General features: G+C 42.7%; 2 protein-coding genes across 7 annotated transcripts in view; both read right to left on the bottom strand.

Moving 5' to 3' along the window:
* Window positions 1–239: 239 nt before the first annotated feature.
* On the bottom strand, window positions 240–10,394 carry LOC104336486 (glutathione S-transferase 3). Of its 3 annotated transcripts, none has more exons than XM_075414682.1 (7): window positions 10,301–10,394; window positions 7,606–7,712; window positions 5,704–5,755; window positions 4,798–4,930; window positions 2,875–3,016; window positions 1,590–1,721; window positions 240–1,026 (listed from the first exon to the last, which is right to left on the bottom strand). In XM_075414682.1, exons 2-7 carry the CDS (start codon window positions 7,690–7,692, stop codon window positions 883–885), a joined length of 690 nt encoding a protein of 229 aa, XP_075270797.1. In that variant the 5' UTR covers window positions 7,693–7,712; window positions 10,301–10,394; the 3' UTR covers window positions 240–882. The 3 variants fall into 3 exon arrangements, with proteins under 3 accessions (XP_075270797.1, XP_075270796.1, XP_075270798.1); XM_075414681.1 differs by lacking the exon at window positions 10,301–10,394 and adding an exon at window positions 8,382–8,949; XM_075414683.1 differs by lacking the exon at window positions 10,301–10,394 and adding an exon at window positions 8,133–8,287.
* Window positions 10,395–11,621: 1,227 nt separating this feature from the next.
* The window catches only part of CILK1 (ciliogenesis associated kinase 1), a 27,931-nt gene continuing 19,664 nt past the window's right edge, over window positions 11,622–19,888 (bottom strand). For all 4 annotated transcript variants that reach the window (XM_075414677.1, XM_075414680.1, XM_075414678.1 and 1 more), the window contains 4 exons: window positions 19,147–19,298; window positions 17,623–17,751; window positions 15,756–15,869; window positions 11,622–15,306 (listed from right to left, as the gene is read on the bottom strand). In XM_075414677.1, coding sequence (XP_075270792.1) covers window positions 15,152–15,306; window positions 15,756–15,869; window positions 17,623–17,751; window positions 19,147–19,298 — 550 coding nt within the window. In that variant the 3' untranslated portion in view covers window positions 11,622–15,151. The remainder of the gene's footprint in view (window positions 15,307–15,755; window positions 15,870–17,622; window positions 17,752–19,146; window positions 19,299–19,888) is intronic.

Below are 19,888 nucleotides of genomic sequence, written 5' to 3'. Positions count from 1 at the left end.
GCATTTTGAGTTTAGCAGGTATTAGACCTTAGATAGGAGCTGTACTAGGTTCGTGTGATGGTTTACTACCTCCCCTTCACATCTCGCTCCTCTGGTTTACAAAGGCAAATGAAATGCCTTTTCATGAGGCATGAGGATCCCCTTTGTATAAAGTATAAAGAATTTATCCTCCACGAAAAGTAAAAATGAAGTTTGCAAGCCCAAACTTTCATTCATGAACCAACATGACAACATGACCATTATAACAATAAAAAGTTTATTTGATTAGAACAGATCTTCTAGATACAGCACTTACACAAAGATGCCATTTGTCAGTCCGTAAGTTTCCTAATTCAGTAATTAATAAAGGCACAATGCTGACATTTCAGACAAGTCACTAATTTCCAATAGAACTGGCAAGAGAAACACCTCCCTCCCTCCTACTTTCTTTAAAAGCCACCTGTTTCATTTGCCTACAGTGATATTAAAAGCAGTAAAGGCCTGCATCGGAAGCAATCATCATACAAAAAATCTGATCTGGACCTCAGAAGAAAGTCCTCAGAAGTAGCAGAAGCTGAAGCTGTCAGTCAGCAGCTCACACTTCTTTCTTTTCTTTTGCTTTCCCCTCTTCCAAAAATTCTCCAGGAAGATAGCATGCTTGCTGCCATTGCACTTGCTTAAAATTACCAGAAAAATATCAAGAAGAATGGAGGAAAACATATACTAGTAGTAAAGCGTTATAAAAGATACCTGGCCTACCGTATTTTTTATGAGAGAACATGAGATACTGCCCATTGAAAGTGCTTTCGAGTACCCCTTCACCTTCTCTCTGCAGTTTAATTGTACACGTGCAAGTTGATGGTTCTCTCAAACCGAGCACAGCTGTTGTTTTAGCCAGGCACACTAATTCGCTTTTATGTCATAATACATACGGAGAACTCTCCTCACAGTCTCCACATATTTATCATCAGGAACAGGTTTTCTCTGGCTTCCCGGCTCCAGAAATTTCTTGATTGTGGGGATGCTGCTTATTCTTGCTTTAAATGCCTAAAAGGTAAACAGTAAGTACATGGTATTTAAAGAACAGAAAGTAACACAAGAAAAAACAAACAATCTTACTGATTTGTGTAACATCCTTTAACAAGTTGTGTATGGAGGCAAGACAGAAAATACAGTTTTAGCCATGGCTGAGTTTTAGTCGCCCTCACTCCAACCTTGTTATTTTAAACAGTAATAAAACAGTCCCCTGTCTTGTATCACTATGGAATGAAGTGGAAACAGTTATCTGTGGTTTCAGATGTGTACTTTACTCAAATCACTTCTTGTGATCCAGAAAATATCTTCTGCTTAAAGGTATCACAGAACTGGTGAGGGGAGGGCAAAACAAAGGGATGGTGGATTTCTTCGGATCTGTACAGGGATTACTCCAGCAAATAATAGATTCCCTAGACGAAACATATTATGAGGTTCTTCCTAAAGCAAGAAGGGCAAGATTACAACAGAAAAGGAGTGATAAATGCTCGTTTTGTGGAATTATCTACATACAACAGACTTTGAAACACCATTTATCACATTTCCAGCCATATGAGTGTATTGTTCGTGTAAGGTACCTGTAACTGAGGAAAGCCTGAGAGCACGTCCGACTTCTTCTCTTCTACCATTAAAATGGCTTCAAGAAGATGAACATCTGCCCAGCTAAAATTGTTGCCAACAAGAAAGTCCTGCCCATGGTCTTTCAAAACCTATAAGTGTCATAAATGAAAATGTTCAAATGTGGATATCCAGCTGGGCTTCATGTTTTCAAAATGCACAGGAACGCTTTCTTTGACAATGCTTACTGCCTCCTCTTCACCTTTCTCTCTCATGCAACTAGGGATACTACCTACTGCTAGTCTGGGGGATGTGGGCCCAGTGCCTGCAGTCACTGATCATTTTACGGGATATCTATGAGCAGTCCTCACAGCGGCAATCTAGAATCTAGAATCCCAGGGTTTCTTACCCATCCTTCGCTCCTATAGCCCCAGGTAACCCCTAAGTACTAGACTACAGAGTCAGAGACCTCCTTGGTATTCACTGCTTTCCAGCCTAATAAACCTTGAATATTTCTGTATGTAGTTACAGCTTCAGTGGGAAAATAGAGAATGTAAACAAGAGGTGATCAGCCTAAAGCATTGGGGCTAGGATGCAACAAGTGGAATCTAGGGCAGAATGAACTCTGGTAGGCATCTACAGGAGCGTTGGTATCTAAGTGGGAAACTTCCCTTTAGTCTTTGCAACAGAAAAGCAGTTATTTTTGCCAGATCACCCTGTCTATGTATATTAATTTCCATTGAGAGCACCTCTTGGGTCCTATCTCTCCAAGGATAAGTTAGAAAAACACCAGTATGGCTTAAGCAGCAGACCACTTGGACTAGAAGACAGCAGTGATAGCTGTGTATTACCATCGTTAAACAAAAAATGTGTAAATGTATTTGAAATGTTAAAAAAAGCTGACAGTTAGCTATTCTAAAATGGCATTGCCTTTGCAATGCAAGTTACACAGTTTCATTTCTCCTAACAACAGGAAGTTGCTGGTTCAACCGTACATCGCTATCTTTACACATTCATTGGATCGTAACAGTTTTAAGCCAAAGGGGACACTTGGACTCTTCAGTCTGAACTTTGATGCTGCTCAGACCATGAAATCTCACTTCAGAATTTCTGCACTTAACCCACCCCAACCTGTTCTCATACTGCTCTGACCTCCCTCTCATCTTTCCAGTCTGCAGGCAGCATGGTGTCCTGGTTTAAACTACTGTGCTGACACCTTCCTATTTCTTCTGCTTTTGGTAAAATACCCAGTGTTCCCATTGTTATCCTCCCAGAACAATGGTAGGAAATGATCCTCCTGCATACCTTTTCATATGCTGGGAAATACCTGCTTGTCGCCTTTTGAACTATAACAGCGCGTTGTTTCTCTTTATCCTCAGCCGATAAGAATGGGAACATCAAAATGAAGCCCATAAGGTCATCAGTTCCTCCAACATACATATCAATCCTTAAAACCAAAGTAAACAAAAACCTTAAATAAGAAGGCACTTTCATAATCAAAGTATTCTTAGATTTGTGTTGTGATCATAAAAGTTGAAATTCCCACCCCCCTCATGAAAATTATTTTTGCAGTTAAAAAACCAAATACGTCACAGTCTGAGTCTCACTCATAATTGTAGTGTTGTTGGCACTATACTTGCCTCATTGTGCAGGATTAAACAGGATTGTACGAAAGTTAAAAAAGTTTAACTTTGGTGTTACAGATCACTTCAGAATCACCAGAGGGACACACAGCACCACCAGACGAGTCATCCCAAACTGGCTTAATCATCTGGATGTATCCCACCTTTAGGGTTTCATCCAAAGTCCAAGTGGTGCCAAACAGGTTAATAACGGGATTGGAAACCTGAAGTGTACCAGGTTCCGCATCTAGCTAAATAATTAGTACAGCAGTTCTTCAGATCATCCCTTTTATCCATTTTTCCAGAGCTCTGACCACAGGCTTTGACTGTAGACAAGACTCAAATTTAAATTAAGTCCTCATGAATATGAATAAATATATGGTAAACTAGGCTAGCAAAGTCTTCTAACCATCCTATGTCACAAGAGATTTGAGCTCCTGCTGTGTAACAAGACTAACTGCAGTTTTTGTCTTCAGGCAACAGCCACTTCAAAAAGCCTCTGCAAGGATTAAACATGTTATGTGCAATAAGAAGCTATCAGATATTCCTGCGAGCCTTAACATACTCCAGCTTCTTGCCTGCATCTATCTGGTCTTCCAAAACTGCACTCCCACACTGTACAAGACCCGCCACCCACAGTACTTAAAGCCGGAGCTAACCTTCCTCCAAACACTGATGGTTCCTTCCCCCTGCCCTAGCACAAATCAACAGATACACTTCATTTGTATTTGCTGGTAAGACAGCAGGAACAGGCTCCAAGCTAAATCTGAAACTCCACCGAGGAGAATTCTGTTTGAAGGAAGAGGTATGCAAGGCATGCAAGCTACAGGAAATGGTGGCTTATTAACAACACAGAGAAGCTGATAAGCTATGACTGAGGCTCCTGCCTGAATATTCATTCGTTTTGCTACTTCTCTGAACCGGCTTCAGCCAATTCTTCCAACCACTTGCACCATTTAATGGCAGTTTATTGTAAAGTACCTATTAAAGTTAGATGCTTTACTAGACCTTCAGTTTTCCTTCTCTTAAAAAACAATAAGAAATGCACATTTAAAGGCTACATGTTGAGATAGCCCAATCACATTTTTTTCCGTCACGCAGACAGAACATCAAGACCCGGATTTAATTCCACGTGAAACCAGAATTTTTTCCAACAGCTTTTAGCTTTTCTTTCCCCAACTCCTAAAAACCTAAACCATGCACTTTCTACAATGCTGTGGAACATCATGCAATCGTTGATAACATCAATGACCGACCTTGTTTTGCAGCCAAAAGTTAAAAACTAACTATTGCTTTCCAAAAATTCTCTGTTTACAAAAGAGCGTCACCTCTCAAATACCTATGTCAAGTTGTATTAATCTTTTACTAAAGCACAATAAACATAAACTCCTGCCTCATATATTTTTCTGTAAAAATAATCGACTTGGAACAAATCAGTTGGCTTGCATCTACCTGTGGCCTGCCAGGCTCACTGCAAGTTGTGTGACACTGAGGCTCACAGGTACCTAAAGGTAAACCCCTTCTCTGCATGTGCAAGTATGCAATTAATTCTAGATGTATCTAAGCCGCTGTAATAAATTCAAGAAGAGTAGTACTGTTACAGTACAGGGCTCTCTCCTTCAGGTCCTTCCCGTAGAGGTTGTGCTTTGCTGCTATGTAGCTGAGGATGGCTCTGGTCTGCACCATCTTCATCCCATCGATCTCCACCATGGGCACTTGCTGGAAAAGCAAGGATCCACCTAAAGGGAAAGCCACACATTGTTCTGCTGGATCTAGTAACTCCATGTCTGAAGTCTTGCTGTCTTCAGAAGATCACTGCTTTTATGGTGAGCTTGCTGTGGGTAGTCATTACATTACACTAGGGTTCTTCCACACAAACAATAAATTACAGTGGTGAAGACAAATTAAACTGCAGAACAAAATTATTGTGCATTAACATCCTTGCTTTAAAAAAGTTTCACTCAAGTTGCAGTCAGGACTGATTACAGCAGCTTTTATGCTGAAATGGAAATACAGTGGAGACAATCGTACTAAGCATATCAACTGAGTAAAAAGTGTCTAATTGTAAATACATTTTTAAAATTCTGTTCCATTATTTAAAACACAGTTGGAGCCAGTGTCAGTTTCCCAAATTTCTCTCTTCTAACCAGTATCTTCAGCTAAATCTGGACATTCAATGAAGTTTTAGGATATGTGTTTTTCAAGTTACTGAAGTGCTCTGGGTAAGTCTGTGGGACCAGGTGGGACACGTAGACAAATGGAGAACAGAATAACCCAGAGGGAGGCCTAGGAAAATCTCCAGGTTAGAAAGACATTCAATTTTCAATTGCATCTGTCCACATATGGGAAAAAAAAACAGCCTCTGCAGCTGTTCACAGCTCTCGGTTTTACTTCCCTCTCTGCTGTGTGGAAAGAAAGTCCCACACAGTCTTCAGAGTCTTCACTTCACACATCTTCTCTCAGACCAAGCAAACTCTGGTCACACTTTTCTTGAGGTTTCACGTGGACTCACCTTTCAGGAGCTTCTCATACTGCTCTCGGGTTTCCAAAAACTCTTCTTCAAACTGACAAAAGAGAATGAGGAAGAACAGGAAATGAGTGTTTTTTCACATTTCTAGAAAAACTTTTTAAGCACTGTAAAAGGAAGAGAACACACATCATCATTCCTTCCGTTCCAGATACAGCTCTAAGGGAGAAAATAACCAAGGGCAGTAGCACTGGCAAAACCTCTTGGACTGCCATATTTGGCAAATGCTGCTGAAGGCAACCATAGCAGAAAAACAGGCAATAAGAACTGGAGTGAGGATGGTTTGTTTGGCATTGAACAAGCAATTTGATGCGAGACAGTCAACAATACAGACTAGGCTGCCCTTAAAATGCTTCCTGGTACCTGGAAAAAAGCTCTGCTGTGGGATATTTTGATTTGGGACCTAGATAGGAACAAATTCTTAGAAAGTTAAAACAAAAAATTTACAAAATAATGTAGAAGTATTATGCCCAGCAGGAAGTTTAGTACAGAAGCATGTTTAGGACACCTAAAGATTAATTATTCACTAGATGAGAAAAACAAAAAGATACAGACTTGTCTGTGTTCAGAACGATGTAGCTATATTCAGTGTGGTTGAGGAAGCCTGGTCCAATCAGTGCTACTTATGGTGAAATTCAGTTCAAGATTAAGACACCGAAGTTAGATGTCTACATGCACGTGTTTGCATGTGGCATACATGTCTTTAGTCAACGTAGACCACGGAGACTAGAAAATGATTAGGCTTATCAACCCCTAGATGTCTAGACATGGGTTCCCAAGGATCCTTCCTCAGTCAACCTCTCTCAGAACATCTGTGCAACTGATGTTAATAATTAAGACTTGCTATACGTAGGGACACCTCAGAAGAGCAGCCATACTAACACAGTGCCAATATTCGACCATAGTAAGTGTGATCACAGAGTCTAAAATTCAGAACCCATGTTTCTGCTGATGAAAAGCTGGAAGACTATCCCAAGGAAAAAATATAATTGGTACCTGTCAACAGGGTTTTTTTTTTAATTAAAAAAAAAAGAAAGAAAAGAGAGAGGGAATTAAAACAAGGAACAAACGATGCAGGGAAGCAGCCAGTTGTGTCCTCTGTAAGGCCTTCAAACAAAGACTGGTGGTCTTTTTGAAAAATTTGTATTCCTCAGTAGAGGGGTAACTGTACGAAGTTTAACAGCATACTACATAAAAGAAGAGACTCGGAGCAACTCCCAGTCCCTTCTGTCCTCAGACTGAATTATCAGTTTATCGCCAAGCTAGATAGCAGATAAGTAAGTACATTATAACCCACTAAAAAAAAAAAATTTAAAGCTTCTCTGAGTTACCCAAATATTTTCTTCCTGCTCTGAGACTTCTAATTTTGCTACACATGTGGGTCAGTTTGCTCACTTCACCCTGTTTAAGCTGCATCTAAACAATGCAAGCTAGACAAAATATATTTCGTGCTACAGCTTACTGTGGAGGATGCAGCCAGTGGAGTGAAAAATAAAATAAAAATCTGTGTGTGAGCATCCAACTGAAAATAGAAAGACTAGAGAAAGTAAATTCACTGCTGTTTTACTTGGCCCAGGTAATACTCTTTATGCGAGGAACACATCTATTATTCCACTCAACAGCTCTGGGCCAGTAAGCAAATGCTTAATTAAACATTACGCATTCTTGCATTAAGCAAGAAACTGGTTTACAGCTCATTGCTCAGAAGACATGTAACCTGAAGCCATACTTTTGTGTGCCTAAAGAGTGTTTAATTATACTGAACAGCCAATGCTCATTTACTATTGCGCCTTGGGATGTCTTTTCTTTTTTGGTTAATAACCTGTGATCTGCCTCAAAGACGAGCTGACGAGCGTGCAGCTTAAAATTAAAACCACTGGAACAAACCTCAACCCCAGCTGCAGCCAACAACCAGCGAATTGACTCCATCTTGCCTCTTCCATCAAAGTAGTAAAGTTTCGGTTTTCCAGCCATGACTTCAAACTTCCCGCTACCTAAAACAGTTATAAAAGATTAGAAGTTAACAATGATACAAAAATCTGTTGGCAGCTGGAATAACGGTTCACAGGTCACTCACACGACAAAAATTTAAGTTACTTTTTGACAAAACATTTCAGTGAAGTTTCAGCCTAAACTGGTATAGTTTTACTGCTGCGCAGTCAAGTCACAGTATTTCATAGTCAGGAAAAGTAAGCATCAAGTTACTAAGTAGGAGAAAAAAACCAAAACAGTTACCACTAAGGAAATCCTTAAAACTTCCAGAAAATGTAAGTTTTAGCACTAGAGTTACTCAATCACCACTGAAAGCCAAGTTTCAATCAAAAAGGAGAAGAGGCAGTAGGCAGGTTTTTCAAATCTGGCAGTCCTTATACCAAAGAATGCCAAAAGTATCTAAACATTAATTCTACACATACTTAGGTGGAGTATGGGAACGTGTTTTCAAAGCCCCTTGCTTTCTGGCTGTGGTGATCCAGGGTAAGTACGTGTTCCAGAATCAGTAGAAACTTCAAAAGAACAACCAGTTTCTTCTGTAATAATCCAGATTAAAATACAAAGATTCAGACTGTTGCACTACTTAGTCTTCTGCTGGTCACATTTCTTTCTATTAATAAACCCTGTTGCTAAGCAAAACTTTTATAGACTTTTCAGTTGATCAAACATACCATGCTTTGCAAGCAGCATTTTGGTTCTTGAATGGCTTCATAAATGAGGCTATTAATTGTGGTTTTTTTGCATAGACTAGTGTTTAGGTCTCAGCAGGAATTGGATTCCACTGCAGAGCCATAAGCCAAGGAAGCATCAAATGTCATCATACTGGCATTTCATATGCAGAACTCAGTAACAGCAACTCCTTGCTGCAACTGAGAGCTGTTTTCCCTCCGTAGGGAGATTTCTGGTCACTCCAGTCCACAGTTCAAATAACCCTTGAAAACAAGCTGTTGGCACGCAAACAACAACCTCCAGTTCCCAATATTGCAAGAGCTCCTTCATTGGCGGAGGGAACAAGCGACCTTTGAAAGACCTTGAGCACACCAGAGGCAAGCAATCCGCTTGTTAGCCAACAGGCGAGAAAACAGAACACAAAATACGAGACTGCATCTGACCACGGGAATCCAAGTGAGCCAGGCTATTCGGCCCCTCGCGCCTGCTCAGGGGCCTCCATTTCCTCTCAGGTAAGTCGCTGGGAAGTAAAACATTGCCGAGTAGTATCTACATGGCTAATAAAATTAACAGTGCATGAGAAATAAAGACTAAAGCATCAGTGAGAACACCATGAACAAACAGAATGAAACAGGAGCTGATGTAATACAGCTAAACTCACGGAACTAAAAAAAGCCAAAGGTGATTTTTAACTTGACGTTTAAAAAATTAAAGAAACAGCAGAGTCACTTTTCTTCAGCGCGCCGTCCCAAGACGTGCTCCTAGCAGGCCGAAGGACGTGTCACAGGTGATCAGTCACCGTTGCGAAGCTCACATCAATGCAGCAAAGGCAACCAGAAGGCAAAGAGACAGCGGATGCCTGTCTTGTAAACACAGCGGGATCAACAAGCTTTGAAGCAAGCTGTAGAGTTCTGGTTCCTGCGAGTGAGCCTGCCATGCAACACTAGCAGAGAAAGTCCAACCTGTGAAATGAAATCTGACGGAAGGCGAGCGCCCTGGGGATGGGCAAAGAGGTTCCCCCTTCCCGGCTCTTCTCACCAGCCGTGAAGGAGGGAAAACGGCCACGCGCAGCCAGGAGCCGCAATCGCAGGCAGGTTGCTGGCCATTCCCCTCAGCCTAACATCTCAGCAGCAGTAGGGACTTTGGGAAAGGAGGATCTGAATCTACCCCCTTGTCGTGATTTACGACAGCCACCTGGGATAACAGGGGGAAGGAGGGAACGTAAGCATCTGCGCAAGAAGTCATCGCTCCCATGCTGGCCACACCGAGCCGGAGAACATCGGTGAAGGGGGCTGGAAGACCAGGTGCGCCTGGCATGTCCTGCAGCCCCAGGACGCCAGGACCTGGCGTTCACTGCTGTCGTCCAGCCCAGCAGTTGCTGACCTCCTCTGCCGCGCCTGGTGTCACACCAGCCTGGGGGGAAGGCCCCTACTCGGCATAGGACAGGCAGCAGCCTCCCTGGCCACCAACTCCAGCGCCTGCCATTCGTGACAAGTTCTCTGCAGGCACGAGATGAAGCACAATTGATGTCGTTAACTGGGGAGCCACAACGCTGGCAAGAACAGGGCAAGCTCTCATCATGTACACCATGAGGAACGCCGGAGCACGCACTGCTCCCGCCAACACTCCTCCGGCCAGGGCGAGCAGACTGTGACCGGGGAGGCTGTCTCCTGACCGGACACCCCACTGCCAGCCCGCACCCACCACACCACTGCAGCCGAGCCAGCCAGAGGGCCCTGGGGCCTTGGCGGCGGGAGAAGGGAAACCACAAAACCCCACACTATCCGCACGGAGAATTAAGAAAAAAATAAGAAAAACAAGCGAACAAACACGGCTTCTAACCAGCGAGGCACCGCTGCTACCCGCCCCCCGCCCCGAGCCGAGCCGAGCCGAGCCGAGCCGAGCCGAGCCGAGCACCCACCTTCCCCACCAGCAGCCGCCACCGCCGCCCCGCTCCCAGGCTCGGCGCTAAGAGGCGGTGACAAGCGGGACGGCCGCCAATAGGAACCCACTGCTCTGCATATTTCGCGGAGGCTTATGGGAGGAAAACGCAACCGAGAAAAAAGTTAAAAATTTTCGAAGTGCTTCAGCGGAGACAATTGTGTCGCTGCAGAGACATGATTTCGAGGCGCGCATCGCCAGATCGTCAGGCTCGCCGCGTCGCCATGACTGTGAGATAAGTACCCTTTATGACCTTTATATACCGTCACGGCCCCCATTTCACTCTGGATGTGAGGGCGATCTGGCTGCGACATCTGTCACCCCATTGATCGCCAGGGTTGATTCGGCTGATCTGGCTGGCTAGGCGGGTGTCCCCTTCCTCCCTCACCGCTCCATGTGCGTCCCTCCCGAAGCTGCGCGCTCGGTCGAAGAGGACGACCTTCCCCGATAGAGGCGTACCGTTCATCGGTCCAAGGGTATACGGTAGCTGCGCTCCCCTGCTAGAACCTCCAAACAAGCTCAAGGTCCATTTGTAGGAGAACGTAGGGTAGTCAAGCTTCCAAGACTGCAGACACATCCAAGTGAGGCACTGCATGGGGCAGTCTGCCATTATTTTGCACCACTCACAAACTCACCTTTTAAAATGACCCACGGCCTCAATTTTCATGACACTGGGTGCAATCGAATTTCCAATTCTATTTTGATTTCCATCCCCATGCTCAGCTCATCACTTCTCCCACTACCAATCCCCCAGTCATCCACGAATCCTCATAAAGGGATTTTTCACTCAGGCCAGCGCCTGTGCAATTCATTTTAAGCCCACCTGTACAGCCAGCAGAAGGGCTGGCTTTGTAAGTTATCAGCTGTCTTCAGCTTCTGCTGCCCTGAAAGCAGGCAGAGAAGGCTGAGGTGACACGAGACACCAACAACAACCATGGAACAGGAGTATCTCAGCTGGAAGGGACCCCCAGCAATCACCTAGTGCAGCTGCCTGTTCTCCTCCCGAGGTGTCACGCATCTTCTGTTTCAATTCAGCGTGGCAGCCCGGTTCAGAGGAGCTGACAAGGGCCACACTACCAGCTTCACACCAAGCTCACAGGGCACAGCAGAAATTACATCTTTCGGCTCAAATCACGCGGCTGATGAACACACAGAAAGAGCCCAGCTGCCGGGAGGCAGCACACCTCCACGAAGGCACCAAAGGGAAGGCTTATTTACAAAAAAACAAAACACAACTAAACAAACAAACAAACGCCAAACTAAAGTGCCCTTATTAAAATCTGAATAAAAGATCGAGACTCTTGTCAATGTTTCAATAGTAACTTTATTCTGGGTAGAAGACTTGACATAGGAGGAATGAAACAAACATTTATAACATTTTTGAACAAAACCACTGAGTAAACAAGAACCATTATTTCTTCAAGATCTCACTCTGACAATCCCGCCCTCTCCTTCCATTAAGTTCAAAAACGTTCTTTCAACATCTGTTTTCCTCCTCACGTTACGGAATGCCCTCTTCACATCAACAGCCTTGTCAGGTATGGAATACCATGAAGTGGGTTTTCTGGGCTGGAGGATTTTTGGCTAACATCACGGCACTTACACAAGACTTCTGAAAATCTGGAGGTGAATGAGGTGAACGAGTCCACTGTCAGGCTCCTTTATTTCCAACAGTCATTACCACACAGTATGCATAAGCCTGAGAATATGTAAACAATACGATTCTAAAAACATTTTGCATAAAAATGCTGCTAAATATTAAAACACAAAGTAGTAGGTTACGTATGAGAAAGTCTCAGATACGTTGCTTGTCCAGACTGCAGTATAATAAAGACAGACTTACATCTTTTCTGTATCTGTATTGCACACCGAGACAGCACAGTAAAATACACAGCTCAGTCAACTCAGTCCTTACTCAGAAAGAACTTTTTCCAGCTTCAGTAGGAATTTGGTTGAGTAAAGGCTACAAGATTGCTGCCATTACACTTCTACTTAGCAAATTCTCTGACCCACTAAGTTAAACTAGAAGAGGTGATTCTGAATATCAAGATTATTAGCTTTCTTCCCAAAATAAAGGCTTTAACCTGGGAAAGGATGAGATACGCCAAAGAAAGTACTTCTTTTTCTGACCTTGTTGCTGGACTGACCAAAACTTGAATGCTACAGTCAAGAAAATCGTTGCAGGGCTGAGAACGGCTCAGAGATGACAGGCCAGGTCCAGGTTCATCCTGTGTTAAACTCATGGAGTGTCCCCCCATCCTTAGCAGGTGTCTCCAGAGGGCTACTAATTTCTCAGCTGAGCCAAATTTCTCTTGAGACGATTCTCACTCACCACAAAGGAGCTCACGCTTCGGTGCCTGCGGTTAGGAAGGATGAATCCGAGCCTCAGCAGCCCGTTCTTGTGACTTTTCATCTCCTGCTTTCACCAGTAGGAATTAAGTGTACGGCACATGCTAGTGAAATTGCCTACTTAGGTCTAGGGATACTTCGGATAGGTTCAGGGTGTTCTCTCTTGAGACCAATTATTCAGTGATAAAATACATTAAATGATACGTCGACATAAATACAGATATTTATTTCCACCAAAAGAAACAACTATCTTTCCAGTTCTAACACAAATATACATATTTCCCTCTCCACTTACCCAAAGCCACCATCAGTGTGTGCTTTAGAAATCGGATGGCTGCTTTATTTTACCGCTACACATTGGCATCACCGCTTCGAAAGCAGTTAGGTGTGGTTTGGAGTTAGTACTTGCTATGAACAAATAACGGAGCAGCTGGACACACAACATGGCACGTGTAAGTCTTACTTATACAAGTACTTGTGTGCAACGCACAGCCCCTTCTGCTCCCTGTTTGTCTCTACCGCCTCACCGTGTCCATCAGAGCAGTGACAAGCGCTGCTGACGGTCCCTCCTGCGGCACCGAGCTGGCAGCCTGCTCTCGGGCACGGCTTCCTCAACGTCCCACACCTTCTGTGCGGGGAGCACTGGAAGGGCAGCGTGTGGTACCAGTCCCCAGCCCACAGCAGCTGCCCCTTGTCGGTGCCGGCAGATCCCAGAGCGGATCTCGCCGCCAGACGAGCCATCCAGCTCCTTCGAAACGGCCGGGTGCCGAGAGCCACGCCTGCTCTGACCACGTCGACTGGGTTAAGGCCCGTAAGTATATCATTTGCCTGATCTGCTCATAAAATGAGCTCAGAAAGGTGAGCATTTCTGTACGCTTCTGCAGAAAGATGCGTTTTCACAGCACACTTCAGCTTTGGTGGTGCTGCTCCAAAATGCAGCTACCAAAGATGCTCTCCCGCAGCACTGTGCTGTATCACCTTCCTTCTGCGGAAGGGGGTGCAGGAGCAGCCAAATGCTGGCTGTCATCTACATCAATCTTTTGCTGATGGCTGGACTCTGGCACTCCTTTCCAGTGCAGAATTAAACCAGACTATGGGGCTATTTTCTTTTCTCTGTAACCTGATAATTCATCTTCTCTTATAAACAGAGTTAAACCGCTTTTCAAAGAGCTGCATCAGTTTCTGTGAAATCAGCCACAATTCCAGGACGTTTTAGCAGAACCAGGTGAGGACCCATTTTTTCCCAGTAGAATCTGGGGGCCTAATTTATGGAAGCTGATGTGTCCCTGCCCATGGCAGGGGGGTTGGAACTAGATCATCTATAAGGTCCCTTCCAACCCAAACCATTCTATGATTCTTCACATTATAAGTGAGGATATATTGAAGAACTGCAATAAGCTTAAACGGACTCATTTCCTCTGGACTTTTTTCTCCGAAAGTGATTTAAAACAGTTGCAAAAATTGAGTCAGCTGCATAGATACTACTTCCTTAAACTCTGCTGCTGGTGTATCACTAATACTTTGTTACTCCGAAAACAGCTCTAAAATTGTTAATACTGTCTTAAATATATCTTCAGATCTTACATTCCCAACAACAACAAAAAAAAGAAGACACAGAATCTGATTTTTCTCCTCAGAAATCATTAGGACATTTAAATGAATTTAACAAAGGTAGGTCCACTTTCTATTTCATAGTGAACAATGCCAAGAAGCAGCTTTGAAGCAGGACAAAAGATCGCCGTGGCAGAGAACATCAGAAAACAGATCTACCGAATGGTATTCACCCTTCACCAAACAAGATCCCTCAAATTTGCCAAAAGCAAAAGAATGGAGCTGCAAAGCTGCACAACAAAAACCTTTTAAAGGCAAAATAAGTTTTTGAAAAAAAGGCCTCCTGCTGACTTTCAGCAGTTTCTCAGTGACTGCAGAGGAGAGTTCGGACTGCGAGTCACTCACTCCTTTGATGTCAGTACAAAGCAAATGAGTCCAGGACAACAGAAGCGTGGCATCAAGACGTGGCACCACTGAAATTACACAGCCTCATTTAGCACATAAACTTCAGAGAACGTCTAATGAACGCCTCTTCCTCAGTACTTCTCTCCCACCGCAATATTGCACCACTTCACTATTTTAAATCCACTTTTATAAAAAAGTTGAATCTTATAAAGGAAAAGTTAAATTTAAAAAAAATTCATTATAAAAATTTATTGTATAAAAATGCCAAACCCCCTAAGCCATATATACAAAATGTATCAGATTTATGAAAATAACTGGATCCAATTATATAACAAAACAATTTTATACAAAAAGGTACAAGATTGCATTCAAATTAATACACGTAAAAAAACCCTTCAAAATGTCCCGTTCCTAGAAGATCTGTTTCTCTTAAATTTACAGGTGTATATAAAATAGTATCAAATTATCTCACGTTGGCCACCATTTCATGGGAAACATGCACTGGTTCAGAGAGTATTTCCACAGGTCACCGGTGAGCACCATACTTTGCCGACCAGTCAACACGCCCGTGGATCGGCTGAGCCGGTGGTGGGAGAGGCATTAGCCTGGGTGTGCTTTTTGTAGGCGAACTGAATGATGGCTGTCCAAGATGGGGTCTTACTGACTTCAGAGAAGCATAACCTAGTGGACAAAGGAAAATGCCATGAGATAAAGGTTCAGTGAGTGGCTGTCCACATTGAAGAGCAACCGCACACAAGTCCAGATCCTTATTTCTCCAGGAAATACGCCTCTCTTTTTAACAGAATTTGCTGATGTGAACAACAGTGGATCCAATCCCTAAAACCCTACCAGACAAGGAGTATTTGTATCATTGATTTGAGAAGTGTGAATTCTGTGCCAGCTCTCACACCAACCTCTGAGTCCCACTGAAATAGGTTGCGGGTAAAACCACATGATTCCTAAACAAATTAAAAATAAACCACATCGTTCTCCATATGAAGTTCTGTAAGCTTACAAACTGTAGTTCCAGCCAGTCAAATATTTACAAATGAAGATATGTAGTTCAGTGCTGCATATACACAGCATTACCAGAGTAACGAGCCAAGGACCAACTTTGATACCATACTTACTAGAAGATGGATCCACAACTGGTGCTAACTGAACCCTCTGCCCAGCAGAGCCTACTTCCTTCTTCAGAAATGAAGGGATATAACCACTGGCTAGACCGCTTGATCCTATGGGCCCTGAAAGAAATGGCAAGGAACACTTCAGCTCAACGTAACGCATTTCCCACCCTATCAACAGTGGGAAAAGGTGCACACTGATGGGTTATATTTGAGATCAAGCCTGATCATGGACTGACGGAAACACGAACTTCATTGAAGATACTAGAAATCCACGGATCCTGTATATACCTGCATTCAGGAGACCGTCAGCATCAGACTGCATTAAAGACAAATGGAGAACAGGTACAACCTGTACACTTGAAAGGGCAATTTCTGCTTCTCCCTGACATCTCAAGCCTTTTCAAGGTTTCTCAAAACCTAACATTTCAGTTGGAATTATTTTGTTTGACTTTCAGCAACTGAGTCCTATGAATATACTTGCTCTTGACTACTATGCAGAGAGTCTGGGGGTTTGGTGCTATACAAAGCTCTTACAGAAGCCAGTAAGAGTGCAACTTAATAAACTGGGGGAGATTCATGTCCCAAATTTGGAAAGTCAGCTACAGAACTTGTCCCCAAGATGAGCAGGAACAGATCTGACTGACCTGTAGGATAAGCCACAGAAACCGGAACAAAACCAGTTATAAATGAAACAGTCCAGAGCCATAGTGCAGATGGACACTAAAGAAGTTAGCACGCACAGACCAGGTCCATCGCACATATGCCTATAATGTACTAGAGCAGCAGAGCAGCGGCAAAGCATATTGTGGGAAGTGATGGTAATAAGTAAAAAAGGGGAAAAAAATCTAATGATATCCTATGCAGCTATAAAAGAAGCAAAAACTTGTAGAACAGCCAGGAAGGAGACATGTGTGACGTATATAAAGGTTCTCATGTAGTTTAGCCATTTACAACATCCTCTCATCTTGAATCCAGTTTTCTGATAAAATTATATCCAAAATTTTAAGTTTTTTTACTTTTTAAACCGGAGTTTCTAAAGGCCCAAAATGTTTATGTGGGCCAAAATTCAACAGAAACTTTCTCAATTAAGTATTTTCATAACAACATATACAAAACAAGTACCGGACTGCAGAATCGTAACATCACATGAAAACCTGAAGCGAAGAAATATTTAGAAAGGGAATACATAGATACAATCTAGAAACATCATGTTTATTTAGTAAAATCTAATATAAAAATCTACAAATTAATTACTTCAAATCAAATAACAGGGATTAAATACCTGAAATACCAAATGACCCAAAAACCTGAAGAAGAAAAATTGAAGAGTTTTGCTTTTTGTCTGAATTTTTTAAAGCTACAAAAATTTCACTATTTTAAACAGCATCAGTTAAGAGACATGATAGATGATAGAATTTATCTGCTTTATTCACCTAACAAGAGTGGTGTGTACGGCCAGTTCGATTTAGACCAGCATCCTCCTCGCTGACAGTCATTTATGCACCAGCTGGGCTAAAACAATTCAAAAACCTGAAAATACAACTTACAGAAACTGACGAGGGAAACTGAAGGCAAGCTGAAGTATTTCAGGTTGAACAGACATAAGCTGTCCAACCTTCTATGCATGTGGTACTTCAAACCAGACTTTTTGGGATTCGTTAGAAGAAATTACCATGATTCAGTCTAAGGTAGTCTCCAAATCCAAGGAACAGTGCTCATTAACTGATTTTGACAGAAAGAACAGACACGGTAGCAAGTATCTTTGGAGCTGACAATGTATTAGAAATGGGTGACCCCGAAATAAATCTGTCTGGAATTGCAGAGACATCACCTTTTACCTTTTCTCGGAGTGTTAAGCACAGCTTCTTACCTGAATTCATCCTGTTAACACTTCCTCCCAAACCGGAAGCTTTCCCAGGCAAACCAGAATTGGGCCAGGGATTAGACGGAACAGACTCTTTGTTTGAAGTGGAGACTATGCTATTCCTTGTGCTTATTCCTATTGCAAAAATGGAAAAATTACCACGCTGAAATCTCTGTTGTTACACAGGGTTACATTCATTCCACGTGATGCACAATCTTAGAGCAGATGTCCAGTTCAGTGAACTTAACCAAAACCTTTTCACTTAACAGCGCCTCTGCGTTACTTCCCAGCCTCTCATATAGGAATGCTATCAGTAGTCATAGGCCCCAATCCTGCAAAAATAATAGTGTAAGTAGTTCCACTAGCATCAATGGCTCCTTATGTCAAGGGACAGGATGCTTACATCAAGGCCACGAATACTCTCAAGTCACAGAAGGTGAACCTTGCTATGCAAATGAAATCTATGCTTCGCATCAAACACAGCATTTTACAGCTTTTAGCCAAACAGTGACAAGATAACCTGAGAGTAAATTAGATTACATTTCTCATAGTACTGTACTCCTCTTTGGTGGATCTACCGAAATCACAGATTTTGCAGTTCGCAGTAGAGTTCATATGTCACATGTTATATATAATATGCATCCCATATTTAAGCAGGGTACCTAACACGTAACGATGAGCTCACCATTTATGGTAGAGGAAAAGCAGGCTTGGGATCCCTGTGTTTTACAACCTCCTCTAGTAACACAACTTTCAGCTACCAGAACTCTATTTAAGTGCTCCAGTCTGAGAGTCATTGAAATTAACTGTTTCAGGAAAAAAGATTGAGTTTACCACCACGACACCGTCTAGTTTACTCAATTTTGAAGTACTAGTACTACAAGTCAATGCACAACTAACAGTGCCTTTATAAACAGAAAATATGAAAGAGGATACATTTATATTGAACTCATTTTCAATACAGCCAAGCAATGCTGCCCACCTCCTGTACTTCATCCTGCCTCAGTGCTGGTCTCAGTATAGCAGAGGTTAACATGAAGACTGGCAGGCAGTTCCTCTACAGAGACATGGATTTGCATTCTGTTTAACACCAAGCTACAGCAAAGCATATTCCCACTATTAGTTTGCTTCTGTTGTTCACAGAATTATATACTCATAAGCTAAACTTAGGCCACTTTCTCTTCCAGTCTAGAAGACCAGTCTTATCCTTCTTAGGGAAACAAGGAATGTCCTGTCACACTAACAGACATTTTCTAACACAATTCAAAGTATAAAAGAGTATCCAGCAGGAGGACGAAGTACCAGCAATCCTGTCTCATTCTTGTAAGCAAGATTTATCTCAGTTGCTAGACTGCTAAAATGTAGTTTGTATCAGGGCCATCTACATTACCAAAGCTCTTGCTCTCCTCATTTTCTTTAAGCAGCAGCCCCCCTACACAAGCTCAAAGGATAAAGCCTAATGTACCAATGACTATTTCATACTGCTGTTGGAACTACACGAAGAAGAAGAAATAAGTATTTTTTACTAACCAGGTAGATACCTAGAATGTCTCAAGTAGTGTTGCTTTGCTGCAGAAACTCGCAATGTGGGAGTGTCCTGCCGTGGAAAGGTCACATGGGAAGGTGCACTGCTGCCAGAGCCTACAGCGTCTGAAGGCTTCAGGTCCAAAATGCTTTCAAATCTATAACCCAAAAATTGCTACACTTAGTGCAATTCTTATAGCATATGTTTATCCACAGCTGGCCTTCTCATCTCCATCCCATCTCCAGGAATCATTTCCTCATACTGTGCTTGCTACAGCGTAAACACACAGACAACAGGCAGTATTTTCAGTCTGAAGCCATGTAAGTGCCCCCCCAAATCAGATTTGTGCTTCTAGTTCCCTTATATATCACTTTTAAAGTTTTTATAAATCACTCCGTAGGTTTTTCTATACCGTGTATGATCCATGGAAACTGCAGCTTAGAGTCACCCAAAACAGTGTATATATGTGGAATCTGCCAACAAGGTTCACATGTGAAATAGAAAGTATACATTCAAAGTTTGGGAAGACTTAAGCTATGCATCATTTTCAGTGGGGAAACAAGGAACTGTACAGAAGCGTGCTGCACTGTCCATCAAAAAATATGTTGCAATTCAAAGGTCAGCATTCAACAAGCAACCAAGGCAAAGCTGGAGATAGACAAGCTGCACGTCTTTTACTGGCCTGGATATACATTTCTAGATCCACAGAAAGCATGAAGAGCAGCATTATGAAAAAAGAGATGAAGT

The sequence above is a fragment of the Opisthocomus hoazin genome, chromosome 2, assembly GCF_030867145.1.
Source record: "Opisthocomus hoazin isolate bOpiHoa1 chromosome 2, bOpiHoa1.hap1, whole genome shotgun sequence".
Lineage (NCBI taxonomy): Eukaryota > Metazoa > Chordata > Aves > Opisthocomiformes > Opisthocomidae > Opisthocomus > Opisthocomus hoazin.
This window is presented reverse-complemented; position numbering and strand designations above follow the sequence as displayed.

Coding starts and splice junctions, on each gene's coding strand:
- LOC104336486 (XM_075414681.1), bottom strand. Junction 3,017..4,797: donor GACCTGAAGGAGAGAGCCCT/GTACTGTAACAG, acceptor TTTGGTTTTAAG/GATTGATATGTATGTTGGAG. Junction 1,722..2,874: donor ATTTCCCAGCATATGAAAAG/GTATGCAGGAGG, acceptor TGACACTTATAG/GTTTTGAAAGACCATGGGCA.